Raw genomic sequence first — 18,524 nt, 5'->3', positions numbered from 1 at the left:
AGAGGGAGCTATTCGCTGTGCAAGGGGTCCACATGTTCATGGGAAAACAGATGAACAGGAAGTGTCTCCTACTGGGACACATTTGTTGCTCTTTTACATTCCTGCTGGCGGGCTGTCTCTGGAGATGGAAGGAAGCTATTGCTTTTGCAGCTTTGGAAAAAGCCCGTGGTTGTGTTTTAAGCAGGGACGTTACAGTCCTGCGTCTATACTGGAATGAAATATGAAACTAGGGCCTCCCCTTGCTCCGGGGAGTAAATTCTTGAACTTTTCCTGACATTTGTAGCAGGCAAAATAACTCGTGTGGAAATAAAACATTGTAGCATGTCAGTATTTTCACAAAACACATTCAATCTATAATCATGTGCTAAGCATTAAGGGGCTTATTTACGAGACCCTAGCAGCACACTGTGCCACCATAGCATCATTTTTTGACGCTCTGTTGGCGCAGTGTGCTAGCCCATATTTGAAAGGCCACGCAAAGCCACCTTGCATGGCAATTCATGGGCTTGTAAATATAGATCCTTTCACACATAGCACTGCGTGAAAGAGGCGAGGCGTTCCATGGGTGTTGCTTGGGGTGTTCCCACGCTACACCCATGGAACCCAAAGGAATCTGATGCATTCCCAGATTTGCAAGTCTAGAAATGCGTCAGATTCCTAGGCCACCTCAGGGGCGGCATAAGAGTGACGCAACAGGGAGAAATATCTTTATTTCTCCCCGTTTTTTCCTCTTTCTATGTGTGCTGCATTCTACAGCACACATAGAAAGAGGAAAACACATCTTAATTGTTTTTGTGCAGGAAGGTGTCTCTCTTCCTGCACAAAAACAATCATCCTCACAACGCAGGCACTCTTGCACCGTGGTGCAAGGGTGCCTTCATTTATTTCATGGCAGCAATGTGTGTGCCAGTGCAAGGGAAGATGACAGGTATGGTTCATTTTTGCCCTTTCATGTGGTGAAGGGCCGCAAAGTAAGGCACTTGCTGAGCTGCCCTGCAACACGGGCCTTGTAAATGAGGCCCTACGTGCTTAAAAATAGGGGTGTGCAAAGGCTTTTTTGCTGAGAAACATTAACACATTTAATGATTTTTCCCTTTTAGAAATTTTGCGAAGTGTCCTGGTGTATCTTGTTCATATATATATACATATATAAATTCCACTCTATTTGAATTCAGCCAAAATGAAAAATGTATGTTCTCTGCAAGGTCTCTGCAAGTCTAGGTTTTACAGCTTTTTTTTCTAAAATCGTAAAACATTGGAACTTTGACAATGTTTTCCCAGAGCTTTCCCAAAGTTGAAAACAAAATGCATTCTGTTATTTAAAATGTATATTTCTTGTAAGAAAACAGATGTGAAAATACAGAAAAACAAAGTTTGTGCCAGTGATTTGAGTGCATTACAGTAAAGTCTAGCATAACTTGTTTTTGGATTATCGTAAAGCTGTTAGCAACCCTCAAATCACCATGGAGGGAAGAGAGAAGACAATGACTTATGCCTCCCATACTAAGTAATCTATACTCCTTACTCAGGGGTTGAGAGACAGTAGAGACACTGAAGTAGCTTAGGAAAACAGATATAGGCCCTCATTATGATCTTGGCAGTCTGGGCCGCCATGCCCGAGGTGGCGGGAAATCCCGCCATCCGGCATGGCGGCCCAGACCGCCACATAATGAAGACAGGGAGTGCCGCCGTAGGCGGCCCTCCTCCACTGCCAGGCTGCCTCCGACAGGCAGCCTGATGGTGGATGGCATCAATATCCGACAGGGCAGCGCTGCTGCCCCTTGGATAATGATCCCATATCCCCCAGCCTTTCCGTGGCGGATTTCACCGCCAGGGAAAAGCTGGTGGAAGGGGTGCTCGGTGGCCACCCTGGGGGCCCCTGCACTGCCTATGCACTTGGAATGGGCAGTTCAGGGGCCCCTGTGCAGTGCCCCATCGCTCAGGCCACTGCCCGACTTACAGCTGCACCCGACGCACAGAGGCATTGACGGCAGCTCCATGTGGAGCCGCCGGCAATGTCCCGGCCAGGCATTCTGCTGGGCCGGCAGGTGGAAACAATGTTTCTGCCCACCGGCCCAGCAGAATGTATATTATACGGCCGGCGGGGTCCCAGGGGGGCTGGCTGTCTATAGAAAGACCGCCAGCATGAACACGGTGGTGTTAACCGCCGTGTTCATAATGAGGGCCATAGTCACTGTTATTTATAGGACAAAACCCTTCACCCATCCCTAGGTGGAATGCTTCCTCATTTGGCCCCTCCTGGCACTGGTCTGAGTGATCCTGTGCGAGCTGCTACCCATGAGCATGGTAGTTTGTCAGGTCTTATGAGGGGTGGTAGCAGGCTACGTGCTTCCTGAAGAGCGATAGTGGGTATTGTGTGATGGAGTTGCAGTGTAGAGGGGGACAAGTGTATGTTAAACTATCTAGTGGTGGAAGAAGAATATCTATATTATATCCCCAATGGCAGGTTAAAAGAAGGTGGGGATTAATTTGACCAGTACAGAGTCAACTAGTTTCTGCCCAGCACATACCCCCAATCAAGGAGTATGTGTACAGTATTGATCAGGATTGCATATCGCTCCTTGCTATCAAAGAATTGATCAGAGAAGTATAAAGATCATACATGTAATAGATTTAAAAACTAGTGGGCAAGGTTGTAGACCGTAATGGTTTAGGACCTGCAGTGGGAAGTAAAGTGAGAGTGGTTACTATAGGTAATAGCTTAAAACTTCCAAACGTAAACGTTACAGTTCATATGGTGTTAACACTTCTGTGAGGAACACACAGTGGAAGTGGAAATGTGGGCACTTATCTCTTCTCTAATACAAAATTCACTTCGACCTATCTTTCTCAGGTATTGCTATATAAGGAGATAGTTAAAGTATACAGGTGAAAAATCTAAGACAGAGTACAACCCTAACCTCTTGATTTGTGATATGGAGCTGAGATAGTCACGCATTTTTACTGTTCTTGTTTGTGCAGGTGTTTGTCTGCAGAATACGGAGAACGAAGGCTACCCTTCCCCTGTGGTCCTCCTGCCATTTATGAAACATGGCGACCTACACAGTTTCTTGCTCTACTCCCGCCTAGGAGACTGCCCGCTGGTAAGTAGGAAGGGGACAGGAACACCAAAGAATGGGCTTCCTGTAGGGTGTTAGGTAAACATACTGTGCTTGACAAGTAAACCCCTACACAGTCTTACTGATTCCACGATACACGACTGCTTGCCCATTCGCCCACTACCCCATCAGTGCAATCGATCAAGGTCTTTATGTTGCGTGTAGGATATGGACAAGTCAAAACCTTTCTGAATTCCACGCCTACATTTTACTTAATGGTACTTGAAGACTGTCAGCCATACCAGAATACATTGTCCACAGTGTTGCTGCACGCTCTTGTAGGTTTAATTTACAGTTTTAACTCCAAACCTGAGTTCCAGGTCACGATTTTAGGTTTAGTTGCAGCTGAAACAAGAAATATATTATGTAATTGCTCCACACTTACAAGTATGCAGAAGTGAGCTAAATACAGCCCGGTTCTTCACTTTGTACAATACACTACCTACGTAGTAATGCAAGATATACAAATACATGTCAGATGCAACTCACAATACAACCAAGTAGGAATGTTGAGAACCACTGACCTAACATGGGCACGCAGGCTTACTGGCGGACAGCTCTGAGATTTTATATCACTGCAGGGATTTAACCCTTTCTGTTCAGATTTTACTTTATACTGAGCAGCTGTTACTTGTAAATAAATAAATATATAAATAAGTGCAACTGCCATCATTCTCTCGCCAATGCAGCAAGATGACAGGGCTGTCACATACCAAGCCTGCCCATTCTTGATTTGCCTTCTTGCTTCTTTCTTCTACTACCCTGCACTTCCTGTCTATTGCAAACCCCTAGCTTCTCTTTTTCCTTGCAGTCTCTCCTTGTTACTCCTTTCCTATACTTCTCTTTTTTCTGTCTTTCTCCTTTTTCTGCATTTCTTTCTCCCTCCGCTTTAAAGTCTGGTGATGGAAATACGTCTGGATATCTCAAAATGAGAGCTGATGCTGCCCCCTGAAACACTGGCACAAATTAAGCAGTGTCACGGTGTGTGGAGCAAACAGGTAGAGTAGTGTTTTCTGAAATCAAGCCCAGGGCGGTGAGGCATATGAAGAAAGAGTGGGCACAACATGTCCAATTGGATATCTTTTTAGCAAAGGGTGCTGACTGTACTGCAGTCGATAATTGCCCGGCTCGATCAATTCTACACCACTTGGAATTGCGACCTTTGCCCAATCAGGGATTTGCAGATTAGCTAGAGAACTCCTCACTCTTGTACATAGGATTGGATTCAGGTGAAAAGTCCCGAAAAAAGGCAACATATTAATGTTACATCTCAATTCAGCATGCTGTGTCTCATTTCCAAGTTGAAAACTCAGAATAGGATGTATCTATTCACCGGAATAATGATATTACCAGGTGTACATACCCTACTCCGTTCCACACAACGTGTAATCAGGACCTTACACAGGAATGTGTTACAAATAGGCATTAATCATCTTCACATCATATTGATAAAAAGCATGCTTTCTGCTAGTGACTCACATTTAAGTAATTTGTAAAACTAATGAGGAGGACGATCACCAGAAAAGCAATGCTTGCAAGTATGATCTGTGATGAAGCAGAGAAGTACTGTCAGTTCTATGAGATATGCCATAGCGCCATCTAGGGAACGAAAATCAGAACACAGCAGTTTGTTTTAATTGTGATTTTCAGAGTCTTTCGAGTTAATAGAATACCATGAAATAGTGACTTTCCCCAACTTTCCAACCATAAAATTCGCTTTATTTTGAATTTGAAGAGTTTGCCACACACTATAGTATCTTTTTGCTTCCTCACTGAAAAGTCTTTGTGATTCCACTCTCAAGGCTTAAACGTCTCAGATACATTTCACTTTTGTTTTTGCGATATCCGTCTTCCCCACAGTCCGTTCTTTTAATGTCTTGTGTTGTAGTGCAGCATTGATATAGTGCTTACTACCCGTGTGTGGGGGATGGAAGCGCTTAACGACACGTGAGCAAGCTCCACCATGTAGGGTGTGCGGTTGGAAGGATTTTGTATTTGTTTTGTTATCCTATTTGGGAAGTGTTCCCGTCTTCTGCGTGATGACCACTGCGGTGTGGCTATCGTGTCATGAGACTCGGCGTGTAGCAGTGTGGTGGATGATCTCCCCAAACAGGCCAAAAAGCATTGGGCTTTCATGTGCGTCCCCTAAGGTTTCATGTTTCAGCGTTGAACTCAAGCACACACATCACAAATGGTATCTCATCTTGCCCCTGGTATTTGCTACACCCACAGCTACTCACCAACACACCACAAATTGATTCTAGACTGAAATCTCATATTTGGTTATGTGCGTGGTGTGGGTTTCTTCTAACTGTTTGCCACCTTTTCCATTTCTTTTCAGTACTTCCCGACTCAGATGCTGGTGAAATTTATGACAGACATTGCCAGCGGCATGGAATATCTGAGCAGTCGTAATTTCATCCACCGAGACCTTGCTGCTCGTAACTGCATGTGAGTTTGTGGCAAATATTTTCCCTTTTCCAAAACTACGTATTGATTCTTCCAAGGCAGAATACATTGTTAACAGTCCATGTGTAAATCCTGGACGGACGATGGGTGACAATCAACGCCATGTCTCACCCAAACGTCACCGACACCAAAGCAGGATCTCATCTTGTGGCAAACGAACAAAGACGTGGAGTCAGAATGAGGCCCTTCAAAATGGATCACCTGTGGAAATTAAGAAATAGATCCCTAGTAGTCAGGTGGTTTATGATAAACAAATGTATTGAATATATCATATCCCAGGGCTGTTAAAGCCAGAGAGATGTAAGTTTAGGAAGCGAGCCAACTTAAAAATTGATGCTATTTTGGGTTTTCATGGCGCTGCTGCATGCCTCATGTTTGCCACTTTAAAGCACAGTGAGGTAAGGGTACAAGGAAACGTACAATTGTCATAACGAACTCTCATGGCATTGTGCAGATTTTGAGGAGCTGGTATGCAAAATAAAATCCTTTAATTCATCCTTACATTTTGAAGGACGAGCTGCAGACGCCCTATATGAGGGGCCTCAAAGTGTGGAGGGCAGTCTCATGAGTTTGACTGATTCAGGTTGGACTGATGATCAGTATTGGTCATTCTATCCTGGAGACTATAGTCAAGGCTTCGTGGTATTGAATGATGTGACAGTGCTGTAGGCCAAGTGAAATAGATGTGTTTGTAACCCTTTACAGATTCTACGGATATTTTGAGATGGAAGGGACAGCATTTCATAAAGTACATTTACATGTAAGGAGTGAGATGCTGCCAACACCTTTGATCTAACGGGAACGATTGCCTGCAGATGCAGGGAAGCTGACCTCAAGTGTTTCGGTGAAAGACGGTGCTGTATCAAGCTGGTTAGGTAGCCCGGAGACATGTAGACTTTTCACAAAGTTTAGAATTATGATCGCTTTGACTGTGAGCCTGTGTAGTGCCCTGAGGTCAGGCATGAAATAGTTATGACACCTTAGACCTAAAAAGTTGAGCAGTGTGGTTCTGAACCATTTGCAATTTGCTGAGTGCCTTCTTACGTCACTCCATCTGTTACAGTATTGAGGGATCAACCCCACCACTGCCAGTACCACGGCAACTATTTGGGGCTCTAGCCATTGCTGAAGGTGAAATATCCTTTCTATGATTGCATTTTCTTAGGGACTTTAAGTAGGGGGATGTGAGTTCTCAAACTTAGTAACTTTGCGTCAACTTTAAATCCCAGCAGAAGAGTTAGCGTTGGATTGCATTAAAAACAAGAGCACAAACCTGAGGCAAGCACTTTGTAAATCTGGGCCTTAGTGTTTGAAAGCATCCAGATTTCCGTGCCAGGAAACTTCCATTGTTAACGTTTCCATACTTTCCATGCCAAAAGGCCTACCTATCTCTGCCCACTTCCCTTCTGTACTTCAAGGCCTGTCTCACAGCTATGTCCATGTGCCACAAACTATTTCTCACTACCATGCACCTGCTTTCTGTGTTAAAAGATGTCTCTATATCATGTTCTTTTTTTCAGTGACAGTTTATGTGCTGCAAAGCCTGCTTTGGGCATGCTCGATTTTCTGGAAAACTATATTTCTTTTGTGAAACACCTCGCTCATATTCAGTGTTGTTCTTTTCTCAACAGGTTGAATGAGAATATGAATGTCTGTGTGGCAGATTTCGGCCTTTCCAAGAAGATTTACAATGGAGATTACTACCGCCAGGGCCGGATATCCAAAATGCCTGTAAAGTGGATTGCAATAGAAAGCCTGGCAGATCGGGTGTATACTACCAAGAGTGATGTGGTGAGCTATGCCGCATTTCTTTCAAATCAGTCTCTGTCCTGAGACACAGTGTCTGGTAGCAACTATGTATTTCCTCCACCATGGTATCTCTTTGGTGGAGAAAATTCCACTTTTCCTCCAGATGTAACACCTCGCCACAAAACAGAGGATTTTCCATTACTTCGGACTTCCTAATTTTTCTCTATGAAGCTTCTAGCTGGAAGAGATGTGCTCATTGATAGGGACAGGGCTACACAGTCTTTCACTTGCAGGGCTTGGCGACTGAAGGGTTTGCAGCTTCAAAGTATTTTGCCGCTTTTCAAACTATTCTTACACAAGCGTAGCTGGCAGCTGATGTTTCCAACTGGCAGCCGCTTTGAGCCCAGAGTACATTTATTAATGATAATTAGAGTCCAATATACCGTTTAGGTACCCACAGCAATAGAGACCACCTAGGAAACTATCAGCAGTTAACAACAGGTTTGGCATTCTCAGGTATAGAGCTAACTGGGAACAAATGTTCTCCCCACCACTACCTGTGGGTGGTTCCCCAGAGGTGGGCTAAAATTAATTCTGTTGCCTGATGAGGGCTGCTAAAGTTTAAACTCTTTGTAATCAGTTCACAAAAGAAATATCTCAACAGTTCAGTGTATATGCAAGATGAAATCATCCGTAATGTTTCTTCCTGGGCTCTTTTTCCTGGAGGATCTACGTGATTCAGAACAAATAATAACTTGAGGAAGTCTGTTCCAATTACTTAATACTGTCAAACCCAAATCGTCTATTTCTTTAAAATAACGGCTTTCAACAGGTAGATGCATCCAAATTAATGGATGCCATTGATGTTGAAAAATGTTCCTCAAGTAATTTTATATTCCTAGATCACAAAGATTCCATTGGGCCCCCTTTCCTTTCACCTTTTGTCCCCACGAACAACCTTTTTTTTCTTCTTCATGGTTTCCTTCCCCAACAACCTAGATCCCCCTGCTCATGTCCAGCTTTTCTGTCTTTTGCTTTTTTCACTAACCCTTGCTCTCTGTCTCCCAACCACCCCATTTCATACGCTATGCTGCTTCACATGGGGCCAGATTTACAAGGCCCTAGCGCCTCCTTGGCCACATTAGCTTCATTTTGTTTGTGCTAATGTGGCTAAACAGGGCAAAAACCGCAGTGTCATATTCACAAAGTGGCTCAATGCATGCATGCGCCACTTTCCGACCCCTTCTGCCACATTATGTATGTGCCAGGCATAATGTATGCAAGGAGGGCATTCCAGTGTTAGGAGGCCCGCAAAGATGGCGCAATGAAATCTACAAGATTTAATTGTGCCATATTTGGCATCATTTTTAACGCCTGCTCAAAGCATGCGTTAAAAGGACTCCCCCAGTGAAATCAATGGGCCTCCTTGCATTTTGCTTCACTAGCGTCAACATTTTTTACACTATTGGAGCAAAGCGCCACAATAGCTTAAATATGTTGATGCTATTGGCCTAAGCTGCGCCATGGTGTGTCGAACTGTAAATATGGTTCACCCATGGTGTTGTCAGGTGGCTATGGGAGAGGCGCAAGAAATTTGGCGCATCAGTACTGATGCACCAGATTCTTGTAAACCTGGGCAATTGTTTCTTTGCCATAGCCATAGTACTTATCCTTTATCTTCCCCATCCTTATTCATCCCTTCACATCCATCCTTACCGCTTTTTGTCCCTTTCTCTCAGCTCTCTGGATCATGTCTGTCCTCCTCCTCCTCGTTGTCTCTCTCTGCTTTCTGGTTAGACATTATTCATAATAATGTTTTTGCACATAGGTCCAAGTTCTTTTTTTCAGGAATTGTAAAGGTTTTTGGTTACCTTTTGTCCCCTTTTTAACACCACACAAGGATTTCATACCTGGTCCATGATGTTTTAGGTTTATTTAACAGTGGACTATTTCTCAGGAAGTGTACCTTTCGTCAGAACCGAGTTTTGTCACTCATGCCCCACCAGTCTGGTATTTACTAAGTTGGGTTTTCATGTATTCCATGTACTTCTCACCTGACCAGTTTCCAAGCAGAAAAGGCACTTCCTACATCAATCGAAACAGCACTTTAATAAAAATAGGGTGATCCTGACTTCTATCATTTTGATGAATTGAGGTTCTCTCATGTGTGTGCATCAAGCAGTAACATTCGTTCTATTTCATTTCCAGTGGTCATTTGGGGTAACTATGTGGGAGATTGCAACCCGTGGCCAAACCCCCTATCCTGGTGTGGAAAACAGTGAGATCTACGATTACCTCCGTCAAGGAAACCGACTGAAGCAGCCCCCAGACTGCCTGGATGGGCTGTAAGTATATTGCCTTCCTTTCTGTGCTTCATTCTCTTAAATTTGTAATATTTCTAACAGCTCTACTTCGGGATTTAGGACTCTTAACATTAGGGGACAATGCCTAAGTATTGCGTTTTTTGCATTGTGCTACCACAATAATGGAGCATGTATATTGCTTAGCAAAATATTGTGAAGAAGTTCATATTTAAGTATAGATTTAATACATTTAACTTCACATCTGCGTACCTTGATCATATTTATTGATATATATATATCACCCATACCTCGCCCTCTATCTCTCTATATATACATACCTACATACGTTGAAGTATTGAGTCACAATGGCGCATGATATGAAGGGATTTAAAGCACCTGTTTAAATTGCAATCACTCACCTGTGAACAAGGCAGCAGTGCCGAAACAAGTCAGGATTACAATCGTGCAGCCACTTTACTAAGAAATACACAAGTGGTTTTACCTGGAATTGGTGCTCCAGTACTTCGTTTTTCTGTGGATCAGTTTAATGGGATACTCCATCCTCATGTCTTGGAGCCGCCCTGCAGGGGTGGAGGCCCCCTGTTGATGGAGATTGTAATGTGTATTTTTTATTAGGGGCATGATTCGCTCGCTTCTGTACTATAGAAAAGGTTCAGCCTAATACAAATGGATAAAGAGGTGAGAAAGGAAGAACAAAGAGGGGTTTACCTCTCCTCCAAGTTTCTGGATTCCACATATGTGAGAGGCAGCATTGAAAAGGAAGCACGTTGCTAAGACTTTAAAAGATGTACATTATGTTCACTGGAATGGACGTGGCAACCTTATTCTTAACGTTGTGCACCAAAATGAATATGAACAATAAATTGTGGTGAAATTATGCTATTAAGCAATATTTAAGATTACACCATAATTTCTAAGAATGTGATGGTACTATGGTGCATCATGGGAGTTGAAGCATTAAGTCACAATGAAACGTGGCAATGCCGAAACGCGGCAGGATTATAATCTTGCAGCCACTTTACTAAGAAATAAAGAGTGGTTATAGGGTCATACCAGGAATTGGGGCTCCAGTACTTTATTTTTCTGTTAATATATATATATATATATATATATATATATATATATATATATATATATATATATATATATATATATATGTATATATATATATATATATATATATATATACCCACACACACATTCATTCATTTTCTCTCTCTCTCTCTCTCTCTTTCTCTCTCTCTCTCTCTCTCTCGCTATATATATATATATATATATATATATATATATATATATATATATATATATCAAAAACAAAGTTGTCCTCATGTGAAAGCGCACTCCCAACAGGTTATATAAACGGGAAGAAAAAGCAAAGCCAGCAACTCACAGTGAATTCTTTAAGCAGTTTCATTATTCCAGGCCTTAAGTTATAAAATCATCTCGGAAACGTGTTTCAAGGTCAATCCTTTCTTCAGCAGAGAAAAATATAAAAGTGTTTCACCCTTGTAGGTGCAGTCAGTGCTTGAGGTGTTCCAGGCATCTCTTTCTTACTAAAAAGACCGGCATGGCTTCAGCTTGTCTAACTACAGGCACCTGATCAGTCTCTTTAAATACTAGTCCGCCCCAGTGGGCCTCTCAGGTGAGCAGTGCATGCTGGTTGTGGTGGTCCTGCAATTTTTTCATTTTGCCCCAAGTGGGTTGCTGGAGCCAAACGAAATAATGACCTAAAGTGCAAAACCTTTGTAGGCGAATCCAAGGTAAAATTGTCAGATTTGCTGTGAATAACCCCACCTGATTGCTCTTATGTGACAATCCATTTTTAGTCACACAGACCTGCTTCGATGTGCAATGTATATAATGAGAAAAACAAAGGTTAAAGCTTAGTTACAGTTAGTAAAACGTATTTTCCCTGTACAAGGCAATTTTAAACTGCACAAAATTTAAAGGTTCTTAAGTTGTAGTTATAACTTTCATTTACAATTTATCCACCACCTTCAAATTATTATAGGCAGCGGACCTCGTTACACACTCTTTTTTTGCTCGCTGCCCAGAAAGAATAAGTTTTACTGTTTGCGCAAATGTAATCCAGCCACGTTTTGTTTATCCCATCATTTGCAATTATACAGCTCATTTCTAGGTCTCATAATACTCTAAATGGAAGGAATTATACCTGTAACATAAGGCGCACCCCCAGTCATCTTTGGTATCTATGCACCTCTTGAACCATGCTGAGATTGCAAAGTGTGAGGACCCTGAGAGATTGTTCTGAGACTGAAATTAAGCACATTTTGCCCGTACCCTTAGGCTTATTGTCATAAAAGTTAAATAAAATATTCCACCTGGATCATTCTCAATAGTTTGCTTATCATGTTTGTTTTGGTATCAAGATTGTAGTTAAACTAATTGTTCTGAAGTAAACAGCTGCTTGTCACAGATGTTCAAGCAGGGAGTACAGAGTGTACCCTATTCTTTGGTGGCGATCTATGACTTTGTCTGAATGCATGCACTTATAAATCAAGCAGTGGTAACTTTATTCTAGATTTAGTTCAAAAGCAATACATATATTAGGATGCAAGAGATTTGTGGTGCAATAGATTATATACTAGTTTCTATATTGATGTGGGAAGTATACTAGGCATTCTGTAAGCACATTTCACCTTTGCATTGCAGGTATGAGCTGATGTGTAGCTGTTGGATGCTGAATTCCAAGGACCGTCCATCCTTTGAGGTTATCCACTGGGAGCTTCAGAAGATCTTGAAGAATTTGCCTCCTGTCGAAGACCCGGAGGAGATTCTGTATGTCAACATGGAAGACATCCGTAAGCCTTCTGAAGTGGATATCGAGCTGGGGGCAGTTGGGGGCTCAGAACTGGAGGAACCTTGCCTCAAGGGCAGTGCAGTCACAGCAGAGGTTCACCAGCCACACGGCACCAACCGATATGTCCTCTGCCCTCATGAGTCTACCCGCCTTCTGAGTGAAGCACAGCTTGTTGAGAATGTGCTGCCCAACCATGGTGCAGAAGAAAGCACATTTGATGATATTATGTTTCGGAGCTTGCAGCAATGACCCAACCACCCACAGACATGAGACTATTCTAAAGCATCTTCTAAATTTAGAGCTGATTGCCAAAATAGCAGCAAAGCTAGAACTGGCCCTTTACTGCTATCTTGACAGAGAGAAAGAAAACACAAAGCCAAACAAATTCAAGAAGGACAACACAAGAAAGAAACACGTCAGTGAAACCCAATTTTATGGGCACAAAATGTGGTATCACAAACAATTTCCCTCATCAGAAATGTCTTGAATTGTGTCCTGGTACGGAAACCCAGTTCTTTATCACACAAAGATATTGACAAATTTGGTGGATTTCTTTCCCTTGTCTCCTTCATCCTACCAATTTTTAGGGATATTCTTGTTTTTAATCTTACAGAAGTTCAGATTGAGAATACTTTGAGTTTCAGAAAAGATATTCATCCCCATCAAAAAGGTACGATGTTTTGATGAGTATTGGATTACTATAAGCCATAGCTTTTTTCATGAGGATGTGTTCAGAGAACATTCATAATGTGTTTGACGTAGCACCTGAAGGGCATTGGATTTCACGGTACAGTTCTTATAAAACTGTGAGATTATTAGAAGTTCTTGCGAGGATGGATTTGTTGCATCCATTAAATTTCCATCATCTATTCCACTGACCTCGGAACTCCAAGATATACTTTGCAATGAAAAGGTCAACATTGATACTGAAAGTAATGCTGTTGAAGACACATTGTAGTACGAACAATGAGTATTTTGCAGGTACATGGGAACTGTTTTTTTAATCATAAGTGAGTAAGGAATTGATAAGTTAAAGACATATCGCCTAAGAAAGTTTCCCATCTAAAATGGGTCTAGTTGCTACTTCCATAGAAGTCATGATTCTTGAAGGATTCTTGAACAAAATGGCACATAAAAAACATTGCCAATTATTGCCTGCATTGTTATTGTCTTCTGTAATGTCTTCATTCAGCAGCTACTTTGGGACCAAGTATCTGCTCTCTCTCACTTCCTATAAGATTCAAATTGATTATATTTTAGAGGGAAGTCTACAAAATCCAGAAATGAAGATGACAAATTGTACAATTGTATTCAAGGACAACCACTGATAGCACTTAATGGGAATGAAGTCCCACTGCTGTGTCAATCAAATATTTTAGTGTACCCAAACTTCATATGCCATTTTTATGGTTACATTCAAATATGAATTGAAGTTCTTGCAGGACACATCCCAATTCCAACATAATGCATTGAAGAAAGAGATGTTTTCTTTTTAACTTTGGACTTTTATATTATGCCATCAACTATCAATTCATATGTTTGAGGACTATCGCAAAAGGTAGGCCGCAGTTTGCCAATGTAAGTTAGCCTTTCAAAGAGCTATGAAATGTGTTACCTAATGAGTTCTGCAAGATGAATTACATCTTTAAATTTCGTGAAGTTTTATTACAAGAGACAGAGTAATTCGGAAGTGGGGACTAAAGTCTTGCATAACAATGAGATGTTGCGACCCCCTTCCCCCAGCCAAGCCACCAGTGCCCATCATCCCTAAAGAAAAAGAGATGTTCAGACCGTATGGTCATTTGAAACGTGGCATCACAAGGGTGAAAATTAATGTTAGTTGTCCCAATGTTTTTGTATTAAATTTGGCACCAGGCTACTGAGGACCTGACTGGGATTTGCTAATTTTACAGAGGCCACAGAGCAACCCACCAAATGGTATGGAATGGTGATCGTCAATAATTCAGAATCATATAAAAAATGATGAGGTGCCCAAGAGGAAAAAAAATGGTGTCATCTTAATGCCAACTGTTACAATGTAATGGCAAGACAGAGTCCTGTCCAGGGGGCGGGGTGTGTGGAGTTTGTCAGAGTTGGCAGTTCCCTCCAAATCCCTGTTGCATCTGGCAGTCAAACCTCTCTTTCATCTTCCCTGTTGAACTAACAGATTGAAAATGGTTTGCAGCGTTAATGCTCTAGGGCCCATGTTATCATACCACCTAAGATTTATTTTGGGGCAAATTTGAAATTAATGAAATTATTCTGCGACTAAAACAGAAATATCAAGAGCTTTATTCCAGGAGGGAGGACATGTGTATTACCTGCTGCCACCATCTTAAAAGTGCCACCATCAGCTCTGCAGTTTCTTTGACAGATGCCTGCTGCCAAAAATGTGCATAAACAAGACTACAGGCAAATAGTCATGCTCTTCGCTGGGGCATATGTTGTACCTATAAGTACAATCCTGGCCAGTGAAAGAAAACACTTCGTTCCAATGGCAAAGCTGGGTCTACCCTAGTCCTAATGACCGATCATGAAGAAAAAACCGAAATACTCACTGCCAACAGAAGGACTGTATTAGCATTAAATTGTAGATGATATAAATGTTTGCACTATATGTATCTGTTGTGTGCCATAATGCTTGCGAGTTACCCCATCACACCTGGACCTACAATACCACATCTATTTTTAGTTGTGGTTGCTTTCACTTTGAAACCTGTGTATATTTTGTGAAGGGAAAACACCTCTCAGTTTGTTTTTCAACTGTTGACATCTGTTTACCAGTAAACAAGCAGGATTCCCAAAATGCTGCTGTTACATTACATGAGAATTGAGACAAACCTACTTGTTACAGTTGAGTTTTTCTTAAACACCGCTTTTGTTTTCTCTATTTCTTTGTTCTCCTGTGAGGGTGTACAACATTTTATAGTTTCAAATATTGCAATTATTTTAATTGTTTGGAATGTGGACTGCTCTGGTCATGGCACTGACCTTTATGTAAAATATAATTATGAGGGTTGCTTGTTTGTGAGAGCTCCCAGTTTGGGCTGATATGGAAACAAAGAACTGTAGCCCATATTTACTAAGATTTTGCAACCTGCTTGCATCACTTTTTCGACTCAGCTCCAGTGCAAGATATTTTTGGGTATTTACTAAGCAACACAAATCCTGATTTGCGTGGCTTTGTAAAAAAAAAAAAAAAAAACAGTGTATAGTGTTGGCTTGCATTACCTTGCTTTAGGGAGGCATTCCATGGGTGGAGAATGGGCATTCATGTGCATTTACCCATAGGTTTTGACACAAACCCATAGTTTATGTAGTTAGTAAACATACGTTTGCACCAATATCTTTATTTCTTCATGTTACTTTCTCTTTGCAAGTAAAGTGTATTGTGCGGCACACATGCAAAGAGGAATAAACCTCTAAGAATGTTTTTTCTTCAGGAAGGTATGCCTCCCTGCACAAACACTATTCTGACCACAACACATGCACCTTTATGTAGTGGTGCGGGTGTGCTAATGCTACGAGAGAGCAGAACTGCATCGTAGCAGATATGGCATATTTCTGCTCTCTCCCTTTGATGCAATGCAGTGCATCAACTTCCTTTTCTGCATTACATTGCACCAACGTTTAGTAAATCAAGGCCCTCGTTTAAAATTTCATGTGAGGAGTCAGACTTTTTCCCTTGTCTGTCCTACCACTTATCCTCAATTTGTATATGGAGGGATAGAGCTAACAATCATCACTGGTGCTCCGAAGACTATCTCTACCCAGTCTGTAAACCACCATTTGATGGCTGAATGTTAACCAGGTGACATAACTTTAGCTACCATTTAGTGAATTCTTGTTCATGCCTACTTATGCTTGACAAAGCGCTCCTTCCACACTCCTCTTCAGTCCAGATAATATGCAGGAATCTCCCAATTCACATGTGCATTTGATATTACTTAAATAGAAAGGTCAAGAATATTGCTCAGGTCTCCTGGTTCCACATCAACCAATTGTGCATGCTGTAAAACCTCTTTTCTAATTACAGTCAGATACAAATATCATCTTTATTTCTAGATTCTGGTTTTTATACCACACTATAAACGAGAATTCATGTGACAAGGGGACCATTCCATGATGCAGATGCATTAATGCAGTTAAGGGGCTGCCATTTTAAGAGTTTCTTGCAGCTGCTCCGGCTAAGTGCTAGCTTAGCCATTTTCTTAAACGGCTGATCAAGGGACGTGTGTACTATGCCAACTGCATCTAGTCTATATCATTCATGCTTAAACAATGGGTGTTCATCACCTGGGGCTGCCATCCATCAAAAGCAATTTGAGGGACATTATTGGGCAGATGTGGATTTTGATATTCTTAAGGAGCAGATCTCAAATGTCATTGGACCACATAAACTTGACTTAACCTTGCCATTGAATATTGCCTCCCTACAAGGGGAGTGATATAGATATTATCATATATTGGGAATAGTCAGGAATGGATCCTATAATTATGAACACATTGCACCTCCCCAACCCCCCACTGACCACCTTGAATGACATGCTTTTTAAATTCCATAACAGATAGATGTACAGAGGAATTGTATTCATTCACTGAAACCATAATCTCCCCTGCTAGCTCTATTTGCACAATAATATATGATCCTGTAGTGAACTCCTTTCAGTCTCTAAATTTGCCATCCAGGTTAATCCTTGTTTTGAATCAGTTAGAGCTAGACTGTAACCCAATCTACCCCCTGTAAACCTCAAATGACACTAGAGCTACTTTTTGCTAACTGGCCCTCATTCCATGCTATAAAAAGACACTTTGGCCCTCTTTAGGAGTGACTAAGTAAATTGTGAAATGTATGCAACTGTCACAGTTGTGATTCCTGAGATAATTATCAGTAGATTAAACCTGACAATAGGTATCCTGGGAAAACGGATGAGCACTTACTGGAACATATGGATTGCAATCATTATTACACTCAGTATTCACCAACTCGTAATGAGGGCCTTAGAATGTCCTTTTCTATCACCTAAAGTTCAGCTTCAAAGAATTCCACCATATTGTAGTTAAAATCCATTTGCCTCAAAAATGTTTTAAATCATGGTCAAACCACTAACCATATTACTTGTTTTCTGGGAGGCAAGCCATTGGCCAACAGATGTCAAGACATGGTCACGTGACTAACCACATTATCCATTTCATGAGCGCCTTTTATTATATAATGGGAGATCAGTTCCTACGGTGTAGTTGTTATGTACCATCTGATTTCTTTGTACTATCATTCATATACATTTTAGGATGCATGGTCTGTTGTACAGCTTTTGAATCCACAAGCCAGAAAGAACGTGAGGTGTATGCATTGGAAGTGAAGATGCTTCGGAGAGCAAATCTATATAAAAAGCTAAACTATATTACAATTTTTGCAGTTCCGGACAATATCAAATTGTCACAACACAAAATGGGGGGATGATCACACACAAGCTAACCCTGCCAAGTGCCTTTCAGAACAAGCCCAATCACGGGCCTTTCCTTTTTGTACAGAGAATATAATTTTTTTAGAGACGTAACCAATTTTTCTATCAATGTATATATTTTTATTACCTTGTATATGAAATAAGATCTATGTTTGTATGTACCTTTGTCTATCTCAGGGTGAAAACCAAACTCTGTGAGGAAAATGCTTATTCATTTCAATAAACCTTTTTTAGAAAAAAAAGTTTCAGTGTTTCTTTGAGCCAGTAGAATCTCCATAATTTATTTCTTCCTTCTTTGTGTCATTTGTTTTGCCTGTTTTCTTTAACTATTCTCTCCCCACCTTTCCTATCTTTGTGTTCTCCTTTTTAAAATGTTCTTCATCTTCTCTATTCCTTGTTCCCTCTTTCCATCTCCTAATATCTGTGGGCGCTGATCTTGAGGTCTTAGGGCAATATACGGGTACTGGGAGACACCATGGGGCATATTTACAAGAAAGTGGTGCATCAGCTATGATGTGACATTTTTATTGCACCCCCCGGCCCCCCTGATGTCACCATGGTAGCATTGTATTTA

General features: G+C 41.3%; 1 protein-coding gene across 1 annotated transcript in view; it reads left to right on the top strand.

Moving 5' to 3' along the window:
- The window catches only part of AXL (AXL receptor tyrosine kinase), a 227,184-nt gene extending 209,006 nt beyond the window's left edge, over positions 1-18,178 (top strand). The window contains exons 16-20 of the mRNA XM_069207542.1: positions 2,983-3,104; positions 5,461-5,570; positions 7,220-7,379; positions 9,546-9,682; positions 12,335-18,178. Coding sequence (XP_069063643.1) covers positions 2,983-3,104; positions 5,461-5,570; positions 7,220-7,379; positions 9,546-9,682; positions 12,335-12,731 — 926 coding nt within the window. The 3' untranslated portion in view covers positions 12,732-18,178. The remainder of the gene's footprint in view (positions 1-2,982; positions 3,105-5,460; positions 5,571-7,219; positions 7,380-9,545; positions 9,683-12,334) is intronic.
- The last annotated feature ends 346 nt before the right edge of the window (positions 18,179-18,524 follow it).

This window comes from Pleurodeles waltl, chromosome 9, assembly GCF_031143425.1.
Source record: "Pleurodeles waltl isolate 20211129_DDA chromosome 9, aPleWal1.hap1.20221129, whole genome shotgun sequence".
Taxonomy (NCBI): domain Eukaryota; kingdom Metazoa; phylum Chordata; class Amphibia; order Caudata; family Salamandridae; genus Pleurodeles; species Pleurodeles waltl.
Note: the sequence above shows the minus strand (reverse complement) of the source record. Positions and strands in the feature narration are given on the sequence as shown.